Below are 20,195 nucleotides of genomic sequence, written 5' to 3'. Positions count from 1 at the left end.
AACAAGACATGGACACACAGCATTCTGTCAAAACGTGTGTGACTGACTTCAGAACTTTTCAGACACTAGTCCAGACTTACCACTATGTTCTGTCTTCACCGAGGAATCTAATTTGGTGGAAATTATGGATGTTGGAAATAAGTTCTGTCCTCGAAAGCTGTTAACTTTCTGTGAAGAGAAACAGAATGGCTGATCTTCGTGGTGAGTCACTCTGAGTGTTAGTATGTGGCTGACCCCCCTGGAAGTGTCCAAAACCAAGCTGAACAGGGCTTGGAACAATCTGGTCTTGTGACAGTTGTCCCTGCCAGGGGCAGGGGTCGAACTGTCACAAGTGATGATGTGTGATCCTGAAGGCCCCCTCCAGCTCAAACCATTCTATGATTCTGTCTGTATCTCCATATAGGAAAATAATTTTTTGTGAGTTTCCTCAATGATCCAATCATTTAGTCTCAAGAAAAATGAACAGCAACAAATTCATGGTTGAACTTGACCTTAGAGTTCTTTCCAGCCACAGTGATTTGATGATCTGTGAAATCTGGAGCAGTTTTTTAAAGTTAAAAAGCCCACCTGATAAAGCAGAATCCTTAAAAGAATATGGCAAGTCTAGGACTATACCAAACAGACACATTCCCTTTCTTGACTAAATAGGGGACTTCATTGCTACTAAATCTGACCTTACTTGTGATTCTCCATGAACTTTCCTGTTGCCAAACATTTTGTGAAATGAATCAAATAGCTGTGTTGAGAAAGCTTTTGCGATGACTTCTAGTCAACCTCTTTAAATTGTCTTGTGACCAAGAACTGAGAGGTGGCAAGATGTTCTTCCATTGCCATTTCCAGAAGCAGCATTGGTCTTCCAAGGTTTCTCTCAAACAGCATCTGGAGCATCTGCTTCCAAAATCAAAGATCTGCACACAGCAAGTTCTAGTGGCAGGCCTGCTGTTTCAGCCAATCTCAGTAATAGCTTAGTGATCATCGAGTGGAGTTTGCCAAAATGCTTAAAGATAATCTGACTTCGCTATGGAGAAATCTTTAGTGGTTTCAGGCTTTTTTCCCTCTCCTTGACTTCCTCTCCCGTTTTTCAGTTCAGGGATTTTGTGTGCTGTCTTTTCTGTAAAAAGTTAAATTTGGGACTTGTTGCACAGCATCACCCTCAAGGTGGTGTTTGTTGTTTCTTGGTGCAAGCAGCCTGGGAGATGGACAGAAACTATAGAGCCTCTGATTGTTGTCACTGTTGTTTTTGGACAGGAATCACATGTAATCTAGGTTAGAGAACTGCTTGTTATGTAAAGGCTTTATGCAATTGGAAGTGCAGCATTTTACATTTTTGCAATTAAGAGAGTTGTCCTGAAATAGTCTTAGCCTAGATGGAAAATGTGCTCATTAGCCACGTTCCTATTCTTGCCCAATGTTCTGTTTAATTTTTCTACAACCTTTTAACATGCTGTGGCTGCTGTCAGTGCATTTTTTTGTATAATTGCTGTATTGGTTCAAATTGCTTATTAATGAAGATTTATATAAATTTTTCCTTTTTTGAGATACTTTTGCCTTCCCTATCCCCAGTTCGAAAACATTCTGAAACTTTGCAGAATTTGTACTGTTTCCCAAACAAACAATTTTAAACTGCTGTAGCAGTCAGAAAACAAAGTCCTGGTGACAGCACTTGGTAGAGACAAGTGATTTAATTGCAGCATTAAGATGAACAAATGCAGGGAAAGCTATTGTGTGTGGCTGGTCTGGGTGTGTTTGCCATTTATGCTGGTGCTGCTTTATGAGTAGAAAATACATTACATTTAATATGGACTCTCATGGGACTGTGGAAGTTTACTTCAAGTAAACTTGTGCATCAAGTGACACAAGGAAAATAAGCAGTTAACTATTACTCTTGTCTCTTCCTCCATGGTTGTCCTGTTCCCTTGGTGCACTCTGTTGACTTAAAAATGTTTTTTAGAACAGAAGGTAAACTTACTTTGAACAATGCATAGACAATAAAATTTAATAATTATTTTCCTGAGTAGTCAACTAAAATGATTTAAATGTAATCCTGTGTAGCTTGTCTAGTCAGGATAATGATTTGTCATATTATATGTAGCTACTTGGGGAATTTTTGTCCTTGCTAAATAGAAAATGTTTATCTTTGCCATTTGGCTTCTTAGTATTTTCACTGGAAGAACAAAAAATAACCTTATGAGCTTTTGCAGTTTGTGTATTGGAAAATAATGTGTTCTCAATCACTCTTACAGTGTTTCTCTTCCTGTCTTTTTAATAGTATCTTTTTTTCCCTTCTATGTTTTGCACTCTCTCTCCCCACCACAGCCACCACGAGTCTGCTGAAACTGATGGCATGCTCAAATATTTGGAGTAACTTTTTAAGTCATTCCAGCATCCTATTGGTATGTCAAGAACTGGCATATTTGCAAATTGTAGAAGTCAATTTTTAAAGGATAGAAGCTTTGTAGAAGTTAGCTTCGGCATGTATGTAGAGTTCTCCAGTTAATTAATTTTAAATTAGATTTTCACTGTGGTTTGGCACATATTTGAGACAAGCACAATGCAATTACTAACGATGGAAAATGAGTACTAAATAATCATTTCACCTTATGTACAAATCAATCCCTTTGTCTTGTCACTTTTTCTGCCTTAGGAGGCATGTTTTGAAAAGAAGTAATGACTGTGTAAATTAAAATATATAGTTCTGTCTGGTTAGTATGGGTATTGTGCTCGACAGAATTCTTCATGGAGTGTGGTGTCCATAGTGGAGCTGTCATTGTGTCCTTCCACAAGTGTAGGAAGAGATTTTTTAATAGGATAGAGTGCCAAATTCTTTCAGCTAGAATTAAAAGTGGTCCACTATGCATCAATTGCAATCATGTGTGTGTATGTGGGGGGGTGTCTTATCATTAAATTCTTATGTCTGTGTGAGAGGTGTGGGAGGAAATAAAAGCTTAGAATGCAATAGTTGATATATTGTACATTTTCTTTTTCCAATTTGTTCTGGATATATTTTGGAGTTCTTTAATTCATGCTTTCCTCAAACAAATCAGTGCTGTGCTTGCTTAAAAGTATATTAATTAAGCAGTATCTTTATTTTTGGTTTTTCTTTTGGGCTTGTTTCAGATGATAATTAATAATTAGTTAACAAAGTCCATAGATGCTGCTTGAATGGGTAAGGCATATTTACTCAAATTAATGCTGATTTTAGATGTTTGAGTTAAAACTAGAGCTTTTACTGTTATAACTAGGTTGGACTATTCCTTAATTTGGAGTTCAGGTGTTTCTGCAACTGCTGATGCTTCTTTTAATTACTCAAACTTCAGCAAGACAAGCTTGGCTTAACTATAGTTGTATTTGTGGTGAGGATTCTTAGGTGTGAAATTTTCAGGGCTTAATGTGGGTGTTGAGTCTAATGGGACAATATAAAAATACTGCATTTCTTAAAGAATTCTGCATTTCCCCCTGAATCTTATCCTGATCCTTCAGTTGAAGGCTGTTGCTCCAAAGGCAGCCTCTTGTTTGGCCTGTGATGTCTGATGCGTTAGGGGAAGGAGGCCCCAGATATTCGGGGTCAGAAGGAATGACAAAAGTCAGAGGGTCCACAAAAGTTTAGGAAGCTTTCCTCATGAATTACACACTTGGCATGGAAACTGGTGTGTTAGTCCCTGTTTTTCTAGTATAAGCACATGGTGGTGGATTTTGGATAAAGGAGTAGAGTGAAAGGGAAGAGGAAGAGAGGGGTGGATAAATGAGAGGGAAGGGAAGGGAAGGGAAGGGAAGGGAAGGGAAGGGAAGGGAAGGGAAGGGAAGGGAAGGGAAGGGAAGGGAAGGGAAGGGAAGGGAAGGGAAGGGAAGGGAAGGGAAGGGAAGGGAAGGGAAGGGAAGGGAAGGGAAGGGAAGGGAAGGGAAGGGAAGGGAAGGGAAGGGAAGGGAAGGGGCTATGTCCAAGAAAAGTGCTGCCCTTCTTCCGTATGGCCCCTTCTGCAGCCACATCCTGGTCATCTTTCTCATGCATGTTCTTACCAACAGCCCATTACTGTTCTTTCAAACAACTGACAACAATCTTGGTTCTTGGCTGGCTCCACAGCCATCCAGATATTGGTGTTTAGGACATACACATTTGCCCCTCACCTTCTGTGCTTCTGTGGAACCTTCAGCTGCTGGAGGGGACCTCTTGCCAAGGGAGGACAATGAAGCAGTTGGTGTTGTGTTTGCAGTTGCTTTCACTGGTCATCATGCATCAGATCTGTTGATGGAGTGTGCAGAAAGTGTTGGGAAATGCACCCAGAGTAGTTCATTTGCCAGAGCCTGACCTTCCCAGAGTGCTCCCTAAAGGCCTCTATGGCTTGTTGGCCTCTTTGAGGAGCTGTCAGATTGTTTGGAAAAGCTTTTACTGTTGATTTTTATACCTTTAGCAGGCTGTTCCCAAATTACTTTTGGCTCAACTTGGTCTGGTTTTGCATTGAACTTGCCAAAGCTTATATACCTTTTTTTTTCTCCTGATTTGGAAAAGACTTAATCTTTTTACATTTTGTAGTCTCCCTTCTCTGCAGTTGAGTCATGGTGCTTTTTTGTCTGTTCAGGGTCTTTAACAGAAACATCCCCTCTAAGCCCTAATGTGGTGACTTGAAGTTGTCTTGTTGCCACCTAGGAATTCATAAGCGGAACTGTTTTCTTACCTGTTTCTTAATCCTTAGGATAAATGCTAAAAAAGCTGCTAAATGGGAAAATAAATCCCATTTTGATATGAAACTTGGAAACTGGAAGAATCCTCTGAATGTTTTATAATTAAAATACTTGAATTATGAATTTTGGACAAATCTGTGTGGGAGACTGATGGGTCTTTTTGTTTTTAGGGAAAAAGTCAGCTCATAGAATTGTAGAAATCTGTAAGTGCTTGGGTTGGAAGAGACCTGAAGAATAATTTTGTTCCACCCTCCTGCCATGGTCAGGGACACCTTCCACTAGACCAGGTTGCTTCAGAGCTCCATCCAGCTTGATCTTGGACACTTCCAGGGATAGGGCAGCCACATCATGACCTTGGAACAAAGATTTTTTTCTTGTCTGCAAAAGAAAGGAAAGTAGATATATGGGAGGTTTCAGCAGTTTACTCTCAGCTGGAAGGTAAATCTGGATCCAGTTAATTCTGCCAAGAATGAGAGATGTTGTAGACACCACAGCACTTGACAGTTATTTGGTACTCACTAGTTCTGTGTGTGGATGTGTATGTATATAATCAAAGAACTATAAAATACAAATAAAATACAGACTATACAGAAACATATGAACATGCTTATGTTTAATAATAGAAATATATATGGCCCATTGTACTGTATCTATATATTTAGTGTATTTATACAAAAATGTACCATTTAAATATCAAAATACCTAGAGATATAAAAATAAAATCTGTAAGTTACATATGAGAATAAATTGTTTCATAAATCTAAAATATATTATATCAATATGACATTTAGTTAGGAGTCATGCTGTTTGCATGTGGTAATTTGTAAGATTCCCACTTAAACAATTTCAAGTGGTTTTATAAGATCTATATACAACATATACAAATATGACATGTAAATACATTAAAGCAAATGTATATGTAAAAATGTAGATAATACAAAATACAAAAATATTCCTAGGAAATAATATTTTGGCCTGCATAATTTCAAGTTTGGCATTAGGTTTATTTGTCTAATTCACTGCTGGCTTCTAATTTCAGCTTCAGTAGTTTATATTTATTGAACTGCTTCTCTCAGCAATTGTCATTCTGAGAGGGTCTGTCAAGCAAAGATCTGTCTTTTTATATATCTATATAATTATATCTGTATAATTGGACTTGTCCTATATATCTATATCATTAGCTAGCTGTGTGTAAATACACGAGTGTGTAATCAGTCCCAGTGTGTATATAATCTGCTCTGACTCTCTTCAGTGGGTCAGAGATCTCTTAGGAAATTGGAACATCAGCTCAGGAACAACGCACATTCAGGCCAAGGGCATCAGGATGTAAAGGCCCTTATTAAGTAGAAAATTCTAATTTTTATAGATGGGGGAAAAAGAGGAAATAACATGCTTGAAGCTTGGCTAAAATTACACAATCAGTTGACATTGCAGCTGGGAATAAAATTCCACTGTCCTGATATTTATCCCCATGTTTTAACTGCTGGACCTTGCTTCAAGGTTAATAAAACATGCTGTTTGCATGTGATAATGTGTGTAGGATTCCCACTTATCAAGCAATTTCAGGTGGTTTTATAAGATGTAAATACAGCACACAGAATATTTCTCATTGCCTTACCTTGCTAATTGTAATTGTTTTGCACAAGGCCTTCTCACAAGATTTTGCTGTCAGTTCTTGCCAGGCAGTTTGGTGGCATTTGTGATTTTCCATAAAGTTTACAGAGTAATTGTTGTGGGAATATTGAGTGAGTTTCATCCTGGAGGAGAGATGGCTCCATGGAGATCTCAGAGCCTTTTCCAGGGCCTCAAGGGGCTCCAGGAGAGCTGCAGAGGGACTGGGGACAAGGCAGGCAGGGACAGCACACAGGGAATGGCTCCCACTGCCAGAGGGCAGGCACAGATGGGAGATTGGGAATTGGGAATTGCTGGCTGGGAGGGTGGGCAGGCCCTGGCACAGGGTGCCCAGAGCAGCTGGGGCTGTCCCTGGAAGTGTCCAAGGCCAGGCTGGATGGAGCTTGGAGCAGCCTGGGACAGTGGAAGTTGTCCCTGCCCATGGCAGGCAGGGATTTGGAATGAGGTGGTCTTTAAGGTCCCTTTCCTCCCAAATCATTGTGTGATTTTGTGAATGTTTGGGATATCAGAAATGTTTTTTATGAAAAATACTATAATATTCAAATTATCTACTCCACACGTGTTAGCCTAAAAAGGATGTCTCTGCACAGGGAGCAGCAGCTAATGATGGAGGCCTACAAAGCTTGTGTGCATCATAGGGCTTGCCTGGGTTACCTTGGGATTGCCAAGGAGCTTCCACATAAGTGAGATCTACATGCAAATCTGGAGATGGTGGTACCAGGTGTCACCCTTGAGGGCAGTCATGCTGCTCAAATTTCATTTTTAACGTCATACTAACAAGTTATATTAACTCCTTTTTCTCAGGCATGGGCATAGTCCTATTGTAGGTGATGGCAGAGAGGCAGGAATGGCTTGTCCTCACTATTTCCTAACTGTGCTCCCAGCGAGCAAACTTCTTTTCCCTTTATGGCTTGGCGCTATTGCAAAATGCTTAGGAACAGGAAAAGCCCAGAGGAGTCCCTTGCCCTGTGGTAAAAACATTTTTGGGTACTGAAGATGAAATATTATGGAACTGAACGTGCATGCTAGAGAAGTGCCTCTAAATATATTTTTTCATATAAATGAAAATCTTTATGTAATTCATTCCATAAATTAGCAAACCAGTATTTGGAACAAAAACTTTCTCAATACTATATATGTAATTTTTGTCTTTAATAGTAAAGTTGATGAGTGTTAGCACATGTTTCTGTATAATTTCAATGTTAACTATCAGTTTTTGCTGGGAAAAAATATGCAGGCAGAGTCAGTAATACTTAGTCAGCCTTTTTCTCCCCCCATAGTATTCTGTTTTCATAGTCAGTAAATTTGACACACTAAAACACTATCCCCTCCACACTGGCCATCAACCCAAAAGAGAGGGAATTTGATTGGTGTTGGATCCATAAGAGGGCTTCAAACAGTGTTCCGTGTGTTGCAGCCCTGTTTAGTTGGTGTGGCTCCAGCCTTGGTGTCTGGTGACAGAAACGTGTTCCTGTCTGATGCCGCTGGAGTTGATGTCAGTGCGAGAGCAGAGCCAAAGGGCAGGTGCTGACATAAAACAGCTCGTCAGCCTTGGCAGGAGCTCACGCCCTGCTCCGAGAGGGAGCAGGGATGCTGGCTTCTTTCAGCTGAGGAGGCATTTTCTGCTAGTCAAGATAATGAAAAGTTTTGCCTGTGGCATGCTTGTTCTGGGGGTAGAACTTCATTCCTCAGCACTGCTGCTTTCCTCAATTCTTCATCATTAAAACTGCCACTTTAATAATGTTTGTATGGCTGGAGCTGGTATTGATGCCTCAAGATAAGCTTATCGAGCACTTTCTGTAGTGAAATCCAATTTTCAATTGCTTATAGTTTTTTGGTTTTTTTTGAGACTTCAGTTGTTTGTGGTGAAACTTTTCATGCTGAGTATCTTCCTTAGGCTCTTTTTTTAGATTTTTTTTTTTTTTTTTTTTTTTGGCATTGCTTTAATTGAAAACAGTTCTTCTGTTTCTGAGAATGAGGTTAGGGAAAAATGTTACTTAACCAATGCTGAATTCTTACATCTGTTTTATTGAGGAGTTTTAGAGCCTTCATGCCTTGGAACAGGCTCTTGAGATTTGGGAATCGGGGCTTAGGGGAGTGAAGCTGTGGATAGAGATGTGCCATTTACAATCCCTCTTAAAGTTTACTGAGTCTGGCCAAGTTACAAGGTCCCAAAACTTGCCGTTTGCATACATCGAGCTGAAACTTGTTGAAAAACTGGCAGCAAGATTGTCTGAATGTTGAGTTTTCATGAAGTGTGTTCCACAGAGTGTCGTGCCAGTGAAGCTTGGGATGCAGCACCCCTCATGAGGTCCATGAGGCTGTTCCAGTATCCTGGGGGAACTTTCCCTGCTCAGTGTGGTTGCTGGTGGACCAGGTTTCAAGCAAAAGAATTAACACTTTGAGTTTTCCTTGTCCTTGGAGTAGCAGGTAGTGTAGAGGAAGACTTACCTCACACAAACAAAATGTTACCTCTTAAAGGAAAAATAGGGGTTAAGAAATGCTTGCTGGGTTAAAAAGTAACATGCCCATTGTGCTGCAGAAAGGTGGCAGGCTCCAAGGAGTGTCAGCAGATTTCAGGAATACGGGTGGCAGCCAGAGCATTCCTAAGCTGTGGAACTCCAAGTTTTTCAGCTATATTAGGAGTTTTGTTTAATTGTTTTTGAATGCTCTCCTGAAGGCTGATAGAGAAGCTGACTGGAAGTGCTGAAGGTACCACTGGTGAAGTGCTTCACAATATCGGAGGAGTGAAACTTAGGTCTAGGAGGGAAGCAGCAGGTCTGTGCTGACTTTACTGTGCTGGCTATTCCTTGTTCCTCTTATAGGGAATATGAGTGAATTGAGTGCCTGCAGCCACAACAAACCAACAGAAGCAGTGTGCTAAACTCACTAACTGATACAAAAATCTAACTGCTCTGGAAAAGTAATTTCTTGGATGCCTTGACCTGTCTAGCAACTTTACAGGTCATTTCTTTCATTGGTTGTCTGGATTTCTTCTTCTCCCTTCTCTACTGTGTGTGAGGATGAAGTTCTCCCGAGGGTCCTACATAAAAAGCATTAGTTAATATCAATACCCTGATTAGCACTATTTAAAAATAATACTGCCAGGATGTTTATTTTATAATATGTTTCTGTGTTTGTTTCTGCCTCATATTTTGCTTGATAGAGTCAACAGATGTTACTGGAAGCTCCACAATTGGTTGAATTATACCCATTCACTGTGTTCCCTTGCATTCTGACAAGAACAGTTATATTACCAGGATGGTACCCTGGGGAGCAGCCAGAGGAGTTTTCTATTAAAAACAAAAATAATTAAATAAATAATAATTAAAAAATAAAAGTCTGAACAAAATCCCTCCAAGAACTAACCTTCTCTCCCCAAAATCCCATCAAAATAACCCAAACCAAAAGAAGCCCCTAAAGCCCACCATACAACAACTCCTTTTTAATGTCTGTATGTGAACTTGTTGTTGGCATGAGGTTTGCTATTCCAAGGTTGATAGATGATTGAGTCAGACAGTTCCTCTAAAATTAAATACAACGCTGGGTGGATTTGCAGTTTTTCCCACATTTCTCATTCGTTTTCCTCTCTCTCACTCTCTTCAGGCATGCACTTAGTTTCCCGGGTTCCAAGTAGTCATAATACTGTGGTATTTTGCTCTTGTATAATACCATAAAACCTTTATTTATTTTTTCCTGATATTGTGGTCACATTTGCAGCTTCAGTTATACTGGGCAGTCTTCAAATGTGCAGCAGGAATATTGTTCCATCTCAGAAGATGTATTATTTGTGTCCAAAGGAGCCAGCAACAGACCAGGACTTGGTTTAATAAAAATGTGAACATTCCTTGCTTTAGATGTTCTCCTCCTATAGTTATTTTTAATGTATTTCTAAAAGTGAATTAATGGTTTGTTAGAGTTATCCCCAGCCTTATTTGGCCTTTTGATTCTGAAGTATTTTATGTAATTTGCTTTGCTTAATTCTTCAAGGTGTCTGTCTCTGGGTATTTCTACTATTCATACTCCAACTACATATAATAAAAATGTCATCGGGGATTTCCAGCTAATGAAGCTAGTTTGTGCTTCAGCATCTCTGGACAAATAAAAGAAGTAGACCCCATCTGGAAATGTTAAATTTATCATAGACTCATGAAATCATCAAGTTTGGGAAAGACCTCGAAGATCATCAAGTCCAACTGTAAATAATATATAATATAATATAGTAATATAGTTATAGGTAATATTATTTTACTGAGTTTACTGGTACTTGCTTTGGTTTTGTATGCTTTTGTAATTTATCAGATTAAATACCTTTTGGGGGGATGTCTTCTACATTTCTGATTCCTCTGTGGTGTCAAAAGCTTTCATGAGAATGCAAGTCTGTAGCTGAGCTTCATGGTCTTGTCACTATATCCTGAGATATAATGATAAAAAGGGAGATGAGTGGTTTAAAGCTAAATAAACACTGTTTTTGCAGTGAAATGAGGGATATACTTATTTATCAATCTATGCAATTTAGTGTTTGGAATCTTTTTCAGTTCCATGACATTTGAAAGGTCGTGCAAAGTATTGGAGCTGGGATTAATTGCAGGAAGCAAACTGGAAAAGACTTTAAAAGAAAAGAAAGAAAAATGTGTGTATGTAATTTGGCTGGGCAACAAAGGAGACCTGACTGTGCCTTTTATTTAAGGGCTATAAACACTGAACTGGGGCAGAAATGTTTTATGGTATTACATAGAACCACTTAAAGGAATAAGTAGATGAAGCTGAATAAAGTAATGTTTAGCTGAATATTAGGAAAAAAATCTTAACATTGAGGTTTATTAGATTATGGAACATGCTTCCCAAAGGATGTGGTTCAAGCTCCATTACTAGTCCTTAAAATTAGTCTGGATAGAATAACAAGCTGTACTGGAGGGAACACTATTGCATGAATAGGGGATGGACACAGTTACCTAATACATCTTTGCATTTCACTTGCTTCCATGATTCATTTCCTGAAAAACTGCTTCCAGAATGTGTTAATGACATCACAGCCCTGGGCACCTCAGGCTCATCAGTGCTTCTCTGGCTTTAGAGGGTTTATGTAGAGATTTCCTGGTCTGTCTTTTCCCCAGTGCCTCCTCCACTTCACCCCAGCCATTCGCTGTGGCTTTCCTTTCCTGCTGCAGCACTGGGAGCAATGGTGACATCAAAAATTCAAATGCTTGGGATGTGTTTGAAATGTGTGGCTACAGAGACAGGAGCTTGGCTATTTCTGGAGAGGCTGTGCCCCGGAGTGGGGCAGGCAGGGAGCTGATGTTGCAGAGCTTGGCTCCACAGAAACAACTACCTTCTGCTGTTCTTGGCAGGGAGGATGAAATACTGGTCTCCTTTACAATAGTGTTATTAGGTGTGAAAACCCTCAAACAATTAAGTCATACTCAGTCATGTATTTCAATGAGCCAGTTGAAATCTATGAAATATAGAGCAGTTGTTCTGTTGCAGTGATTTGTTGAGAAGAAAATAACTTGGTTTTTAAATCACTTCTATAATTCTTTTTGACATTTAAAGAAGTAATCTAAAACATGCATTTAATCTTTCTATAGCATTTCAGTCACTTTCCTGTAGTATTTAGGAATTAAATACTTAAAATATAGTAGTAAAGCAACTGAAATATAACACAACACCTGAAATAAAGCCATGGCAATCATCTGTGTAAATTGTATGACTCTGACCTTGCACTAAGGACTAAGTCATAGTTCAGTGGGATTTTAAGCCTGAATATGGAGTTCCAAGTGATCACACATTTACTCTGACACACATCATATGCCATTCCTGTGTTCCAAACAAGAAATAGAGTCAAGATGGATTGGTACATAACTGTTGTCTCAAAAGGTGTTTAAATGTAGTGTCTCCCACTTGTGAATTCTTGCTGCAGCCTGCTGATGACTTAGAGAGCAGCTAGAAAACCACTATTTAAAATACAAATTTATTTTGCTACACTGTCTGACACCCAGAAACTATTCATTTATTGCTGTTTGTAGAACTTCTCCTATGTCTCATGCTAGTTTAGGTTAATCCTGTTAGTCCAATGCTGGACAATGAAGACCATGAAAAATATTGCTGAAACTTAAAAATTGTTACTTTTGCCATTTGTATTACCATGCCAGGTGAAATGTTTCAAAAAACCTATCATTTATGGGAACTTGGTCCAGTTGGAAAAGTTACTGCAATTTAAAAGTGACGGCAAACAAAAAGTTGCTGTAATATTTAGGACAGCCATTTTTGTGCTTCTGAGTTTTTACAATTTCCCTAGTTAAAAAGTCTACAGTCATCAGATTGACTTTTTCAATCACAGTTTGTAGTTTGTGTGTCAGTGTGTTTATGCTACAGATGAGTTTAATGTTGCTCAAGAGTGGAATATTTAACATGCAGATTCATAAACCATGTGAAAATGATTCCATATTTCCTATACTTCAGCTTTGCTAGTTTCTTTCTGTAATGAATCGTCCCGAGTCTGCAGTAGGACTTCCCCTAAAATTAATGTAGCTTCTGTTTTTATAGTCTCTTAAGCAAGTGTACTCCTGGTTCTTCACAGTTTGCAGATTAAGTTCCTTAACTAAAGATCTGAGATGTTGAAGATGTGCTTTATAAAGTATAAAATGCCCCTGATACAGCAGTTGCCTCACTGATCCCTATTCATGATTCCATGGACCTCTTTTTCCTCTCCCATTCATTATCACATAACATCCCCGTGGCAACTTGAGAAATTACTTGCATGGAAAAGTAATCGTAGGAAAGTATTTATGTATTTTTAGCTTTCTTCTAACACAATGTAGCAGCTGGAAACAAGGACAAGAGCCAGCACAATGTGAACTGCCAGCTCTCCATGGGCCACCAGAAAGTGTTCATCAGACCACAGTGTGAGAACTATTGAATTGACTTAAGAAAAGTGACACACATAATAAGCGTTAAAAAAACAACACTCAAGTTCCCAGTGCTGCTGCTTGAGTGTAATAAGAAATAAACAGTAATTGTAATGTTTTTTAATAATATGCTATTTGCTGGTTTTAGTGGAAGAACTATATGATGGTACAATTAGATGCAGTGAAAATCACTTTTGCTTTAATTCTTCATCATTTCTATTTAGTGATGCTTTGTATTGGACAATCTTTAAGCATTGCAAGGATTGGATAATCTTCTGGTTGCTAAAAGTTTCAGAAATAAGAAAGCAGAATGTGGAGCTAGGACTTGGATGTATTACTAACCATAAGTTAGATCTCTTCTGTTTTGGGCTTTTTTTCCTGTGGTTGAGTTTTCTTTCTGATATTTAACACTGGCTTTGCCAGCTTCTGTAGCCTCATCTATTTGTGTTCTTTCCATTTTTGCAACAAGGGAGCAGGATTGTTGTTTTGGAAATGTCAAAATGACAGGGAGAGATCAAGAGACTTTTTGAAAATCTTCATGTCTACTAAAACTCTTTATTTTGTTCTATTCAATCTCAAAAGCAGCCTGAGGGCAGCACCTCAAGTTGGTGCCCTCAGCAAAATACTGTCAAAAGCAATAAAAAACTCATTAGGAGGATGCTAAATATGTTTGAGAGGATGTGGGTTATGTGATGGGGAATGAGGGAAGGATCTGCCCTTTTACCAAGCTCCAGTGAGGAGAGACAGGCTCAAAAAGGCTTTGCCAGTATTAATTGCAATTTAATGCCTATATTTAAATGCAATGAAGGATGTTCAAAGGAAAGGTTGAAGTTCAGTGATTACTTTAATTGAATTTTTGAGCTACTATTAGATTAAAAAAAAACCCTAAACAATACTAATTTCCTAGAAAGAAACTTGGAAGTAAGTAACTCCAATTTCCTTGGCATTAATTTAATGCTCTGTCCAGCATAAGAAGTCAGAAAGTTTGTCTTCTGAGCCTTGACACTGAAGGTTGAAAGGTGAATAATACATTCTGCAGAAGAATTACAACTAGTTTAATAACTAATCCAGGAGAGCTCAAAAATCAATTATAGCTCACAGTCGGTTGATCTGCTGACTTCAATAATGGTAGACAGTGTTAGAAGTTGTTGACTGTAAGCTGCAATTCTTTATATGAGTGTGATAAATTTTTAGAGTATCTTCTGCACTCTTGGTTTCAAAGTCAAACTCTTAAAATTCTTTTTATTATTGTGAAACTATAAATAAGTATGTTTAAACTTTTTTGAAATAAGTACAAACATGAACCTTACTTGTATCTCATTGTGTAACAGAGACCAGGCATTAGGCTGAGATTTCTGCAGAGTTGTGTTTACATCAAATAACAGTCAGGTGAAAGAAAGTTCTATTTTGATGTCTGTGTCATAACTTCATTTTGCCATTAAGTGTTGTTTCACAGACTGTCAAACTAGATTAAAGTCCTGGGTTTGTTTTCAGGGCTGTAAACTGTGTTTCCAGCCATCTCACAGAAAATCTCAGCTTCACTGTTGGAAAATAATATATTTTGCTTTTATGACCTGCTTTTCTTGCTCTGCCTTACATAGAGTTGTATGAACAGGGAAAAAAAGCCTGTGGTTGCTTATTTAGTGGGAGAGAGGGGCAAAACGAATCTGTTAATTTGGTTTTAAAGGTTAAAACAGTTGGTTCCTTATTAAAGTATTTGAGTATTTTCCAGAAATAATTAGCAGAATTTTACAGTTCTCCAATTCACAAAACTTCTAGCAATGTGGTTCCATGTGGGACTGAGTCAAGAAATAACGTTAAATCAGTGTATCCCAGATCTGGTCAGGCTGGAAGGGGCTACAGTGGCACATCTGCTGCTCCACCTCCCTGCTCCAGCAGGGCCATCCCAGAGCACAGGGCACAGGATTGTGTCCAGAGGGCTCTGGAATATCTCTGGTGAGGGAGACTCCACCCCTGTCTGGTCTCTGTTCAGGGCAGAAGTTGTGCCTCCAGTGCAGGGGAATTGCTGGGCTCAGTCCCTGCCCGTGGCTCTGGTGCCATTGCTGGGCCTGGAGCAGAGCCTGGGTTCTGCTCTGCCCCTCCCTGCACCCAGGGACACCTAGGGACATACAGGGACACACAGGGACACCCAGGGACACATAGGAACACTCAGGGACACAGAGGGCTGAGGGCCCTCTCACAACCTGAACAGCCCCAGCTCCTTCCTCCTCCCCAGCCTGTCCTCCTTAGACGCTCCAGGCCCTTCAGTATATGTGTCACTTTTCACTGGACCTGCTCCAAGAGCTCCATGTGCCTCTTGTACTGGAGAGCCCAGAGCTGGACACAGTTATAAATTATGGACAAGTATTAGAGAAATGCAATTGAAAGTATTCTGCTGCAGAAAATAGTAAACCGTGTAAGTGAAGTTTGTGATCCAAATACCTAAATGTTTGTCTTGGTTTCAGCTTGGATACTGTTGCAGTGCTGGGCAATGTTGATACCACCCTGCTGTTTTAGTCCTTGTTAAATCATGCTTATGCTGCATCAAGGACTTGTCAGCTTCTCATAATTTCGGAAGAAATCCTTGTCTGTGAGGGTGGGAAGCCCTAGCACAGGTTTCCCAGAGCAGCTGTGGCTGGAAAACCCTGAAAGCGTTCCAGATCAGGTTGGACAGGGCTTGGAGTAACCTGGGATAGTGGAAGGTGTCCCTGCCCATGGCAGGGGTTAGGATGGGATGAGCTTCAAGGTTTCTTAAGGCACAAGAAACTGGGAGGGGACTCAGTCAGGACAGCTGACCCAACTGGTTGAAGGAATATCCCATATCCTGTCACGCTGAGCAATAAAACAGGGGGTGTTGCCTCAGGGTCTGCAGCAGGTGGTAAGCAACTGCACTGTGCATCACTTCCTCTGTATAATATTTTATCATTATTGTTATCATCATCATCACCATCATCACAATTTTCACTTCTTTTTCAGTTCTATTGAATTGCCTTCATCTCAACCCACGTGTTTTGTGTTTTCTCTCAGTTCTCTTCCCCATCTCACCAGAGAGGAGAGAATGATTGGTTGTGTGGTATTAAACCACAACAACATTGAAGAGACTGTTTCAGGGTTGTGGATTATTGACTTCATCAGACTTTTAATTGGGACCAGAAAGGTAGTATTTAGTACTGTAGAGCCTTTTGAAGATTTTATAAATCTTCAGAAGCAGTGTGCCTCATGACACTGTTGACCCTTCCCTCCTTTTTGCAGTTTAGTGGTTTGGTTTTGAGAACCCTAGCTTATCTTTGCCACCTCCCAGAGATGTAGAAAGCTTTACAAAAACATCTGGAATTTGTATTTCTCTTGTGGTGTATTAAAAAAATAACAAGAGGATAGAAGTAAAATAAAAGAAACCTCAATGTGAAAGAAATCCAGTTTATATGTTATAGCATTTAGGCAAATTTCACTTCATGCCTGTAATGATGCCAGGCAGAACTAATACTGTTGCAGTCATCTGTGGCTATCCTGTTGGCTTAAACAGGAATTTTCATGGAATCATGGAATCGTAGAATGGTTTGGTTTGGAAGGGATTTCAAAGCACATCTCATTCCCACCCCTTCCACTATCCCAGGTCACCCTAAGCCCTGTCCAGCCTGGCCTTCATCCCTTTTAAACATGAAATTTTCTTCCTTTTATCCTGTTGGTTTTTTTCCTGTGATGTTCTGAAGAAGCAGAATCTGAAATATTATTCTGTCCACACTGTATCAGTGTCTATTCTTCTGTGTTTTCTGTTAACTTCAGATCTGAAAAGAATATAGTAAGGAAAGCTTCTAAGAGAGTGCAGTATAAGTTACTTTGTTTTGCATGTTAAAGAAGTTAAATACAGTCTTGTAATTTGAAAATATGCATAAATATAAAATTAGGTTTAATTAAGTAATATTTCAGATATTGTGAACATACTGCTACATACAGCTAGAAACTTCCTGTTCCTCTATCTTCCCAGGCTCTTTACCTATTTAGCATTTTAGTGTGATGTTTATGATCAGAAGTAATATTTTCCTTTAAAATGTTTTTAACTTGAGTGTGTTGGAAACATCAGCCAATACTTAGCACCTAATGTGACACTGCCCTTGCAACGGAAAGGAATGTTATGAACCTGTTACATGGGGTTGGTTTTCTGGAGGACTTGCCAACAAACAAGAGAACTTCAGGAGGTCACTTGGGCCACATATTCATGTGCAGGTGTCTCTTGCACATTGTGACTTTGTTCTCCCTGGTGGAAGATTCAGATTAATCACTGATGTTTTGGCCATATCCCTCTTTTCCTAACTATTGAGGAAAGGTGTAATGGCAGATAGTAGCCACAGAAGGATGAGTTGGTAGAAAATTAAAAACAAGAACTACACTAAGAATGGAAATCTGATTAATTTTAATTTCTTTGACATGTAATGATAAATGTACAGTTGTTTCAGGTTTTTAAAACAGTTTCTTTGCATGTTACCTCTTTGGTTTCATGTGGAAAACTTAATGGCAAACATCATTCATTCTGGTAAGAACAGTGGATGAAAAACATGGTGATAAAGGGTTACTAATATAACATGAAATTCTTGCTAAGAAGGCTGCAGTCATAGTACTTTTTATTATAAGAACTCTCTCAAGCTGCTTAACACTGAGTGGCATTAGTCCCCTTGCCTATGACTTGGCAGTAATTGTCCTTCATTTGTCCTAATGAGGGAGCACTGGTTTGTTACATAATCTGACTGTATAATTACATTTGAAGAAAAATGCTCATTGGATGGCTTGAAATTTTATAGGGCTAAATGCTCATTGGATAGCTTGAAATTCTTTTAACTGGTTATACTGTAGTATTTTACATTCAAATGGCTTACTAGTTTTTATTATTCACACCTTGAATCTTAATGACAAAAAGACTGTTCTTAATTTTTCTGTTTTCTTTAGGAAGGTGTGTTGTATTTAATTTTTGATTTAGACATTTATTAAAAGAAGAAATAAGGATTTACCTTTCTTTAAGTAGAACTTACTATTTTTTAACTCAAAAGCTTTGACCTGTTAAATGAATATTTTGATGAAATGCTTAGTCTCTGCCATAAAATTTCAAGATACACTCAAAAAAATGAACTGTTAGCAGGCATTTGGGGATGAATCTAATACTATGTGTTTGGGAGGGGCTGCTTATTATCCCCTTGTAATGAATGTGTCAAGAGCCCAGATGTGATAAACATAGAGGTTTTATCCTTTCCTCTGACTCTGAACTCCAATAATGCTGAGTCTGCAGCATCTCTGTTTCAGTTTTGGTGTTTTTCTTAGTTTTTTTCAGTGCTGTAATACACTCTCTTGAGCAGTGGCAATGGTATAAGGACTAATGGACTTGCTATAGAGGGATGATGGGAGTCCTTTAATCCTTCTCTGAGGCTCCTTCTCCTCTAATCAGTATTTGGGCATGTAGTTGGTCATTTGGTTTCACCAACCCAGCTGTAATTACAACAGGAATTTCAAATGCAGTAGTTTGGTATTGTAGTTAATTATTTTTAGTGCTGTAAGTATGAAAATTACTCTGCATTTGGGGCCCAATCATTAAAGTTTAAGCGATGTGATAATGAGAGTTTTTTCAAGAAGCCTCTGGGGACACTGCATTGGCTTTATACATTATGCCTTACTATTGGAGCTGTATGTGCACAATGTAAAACTGTGTGGAATCAGAGAATGGTTTGGATGGAAGGACCTTAAAGCCCATCCAGTGCCACCCCCTGCCATGGGCAGGGACACCTTCCACTGTCCCAGGCTGCTCCAAGCCCCAGCCCGCCTGGCCTGGGACACACCCAGGGATCCAGGGGCAGCCACAGCTGCTCTGTGAAACCTGTGCCAGGGTCTCCCCACCCTCACAGGGAAGGATTTTGTTCCAATATCTAGTCTAAACCTACTCTCTAAAATAGCCTTGTTTATTAAAATATGACCAAGCCTGTTATTTGTTGGTTTTTTCTCTGCAGCTGGCCTGTGGACAGTGTTCACGCTGGGTGGGGTGGGCAGCAAAGCATCAGCCCAGCTGGAGCAGTGCTCCCCTCTGGCGAGCCAGAGCCTGCTGCTGCTGCTGGTCCTGGCCAACCTGACTGACACTCCAGACACCCCAAACCCCTACAGGCAAGCCATCATGTCCTTCAAGAACACGCAAGGTTTGTATCTGTTCTTACTTCTGAGCCTGAACTGATGAAGCAGAGTTTTAAGATGCTGTGATTGCTTAGAGGTTCTCTGTCCAAGATTTTTTGTCCTTCCAGCCCACCCATGGAAGAACAGTATTAACATGTTGTCGCATGGGAGTTTTGAGGTGCAGTTCCTCAGCTGCTGGAACTAGTGGTGGGGGCAGAGGAATGATACTTTATTCTTCTGACTTGAGAAATACTAGAAAGCTTCATAATCCTGATCCAGTTTGCTTCTGGACTAGAAGTCCTTGAAGGTTTCTACTGACCTTGATGATTCTGTGACTCTATAATTTCATAAAATATACATAAAACTAACGTATAAGTAGATTGGTTATCCAAGGGTCTGCAGAAGTCCCCTAAAAATGTGTAGCACTTTTTGCCCTGGAGTCATAGTCCTTAGAGAGAAGGTAAAAAATTAAATTGCTACTTGGGTTTGCTGACTGTATTCTTGTATTTCAAATGCAAGAAAAAAATGTTTAACATAAACATTGCCATGAGTTTTGTATATATATGAGAGGTTTCAGAGTTGTTTCGGTGCATGTCTGGGTCTTGAGAAGGCAGGTTCCAGTCTATGTGACAGGTAACTGCAGGTACCATGTAGCACTGATTCACAGAGGGTCATGTTTGGGACATGGGAGTGCTCTAACACAGCTTGTGCTATCTAGATAGCTCAGGATACAGCCTGTGCCTTTCACAGGATTATTTAGGTTGGAAAGGTCCTCCAAATCCAACAATTCCCCACCACTGCCAAGGCCACCACTACCCCTTGTCCCCT

At 39.5% G+C, this 20,195-nt stretch overlaps 1 protein-coding gene across 13 annotated transcripts in view; it reads left to right on the top strand.

Annotated features, from left to right (window-relative positions):
• The window catches only part of DYM (dymeclin), a 209,718-nt gene that overhangs the window by 58,082 nt on the left and 131,441 nt on the right, over positions 1-20,195 (top strand). For all 13 annotated transcript variants that reach the window (XM_085566103.1, XM_085566101.1, XM_085566102.1 and 10 more), the window contains one exon: positions 19,211-19,393. In XM_085566103.1, the coding sequence (XP_085422229.1) occupies positions 19,211-19,393 (183 nt within the window). The remainder of the gene's footprint in view (positions 1-19,210; positions 19,394-20,195) is intronic.

The sequence above is a fragment of the Lonchura striata genome, chromosome Z (assembly GCF_050655825.1).
Source record: "Lonchura striata isolate lonStrDom1 chromosome Z, ASM5065582v1, whole genome shotgun sequence".
Lineage (NCBI taxonomy): Eukaryota > Metazoa > Chordata > Aves > Passeriformes > Estrildidae > Lonchura > Lonchura striata.
This window is presented reverse-complemented; position numbering and strand designations above follow the sequence as displayed.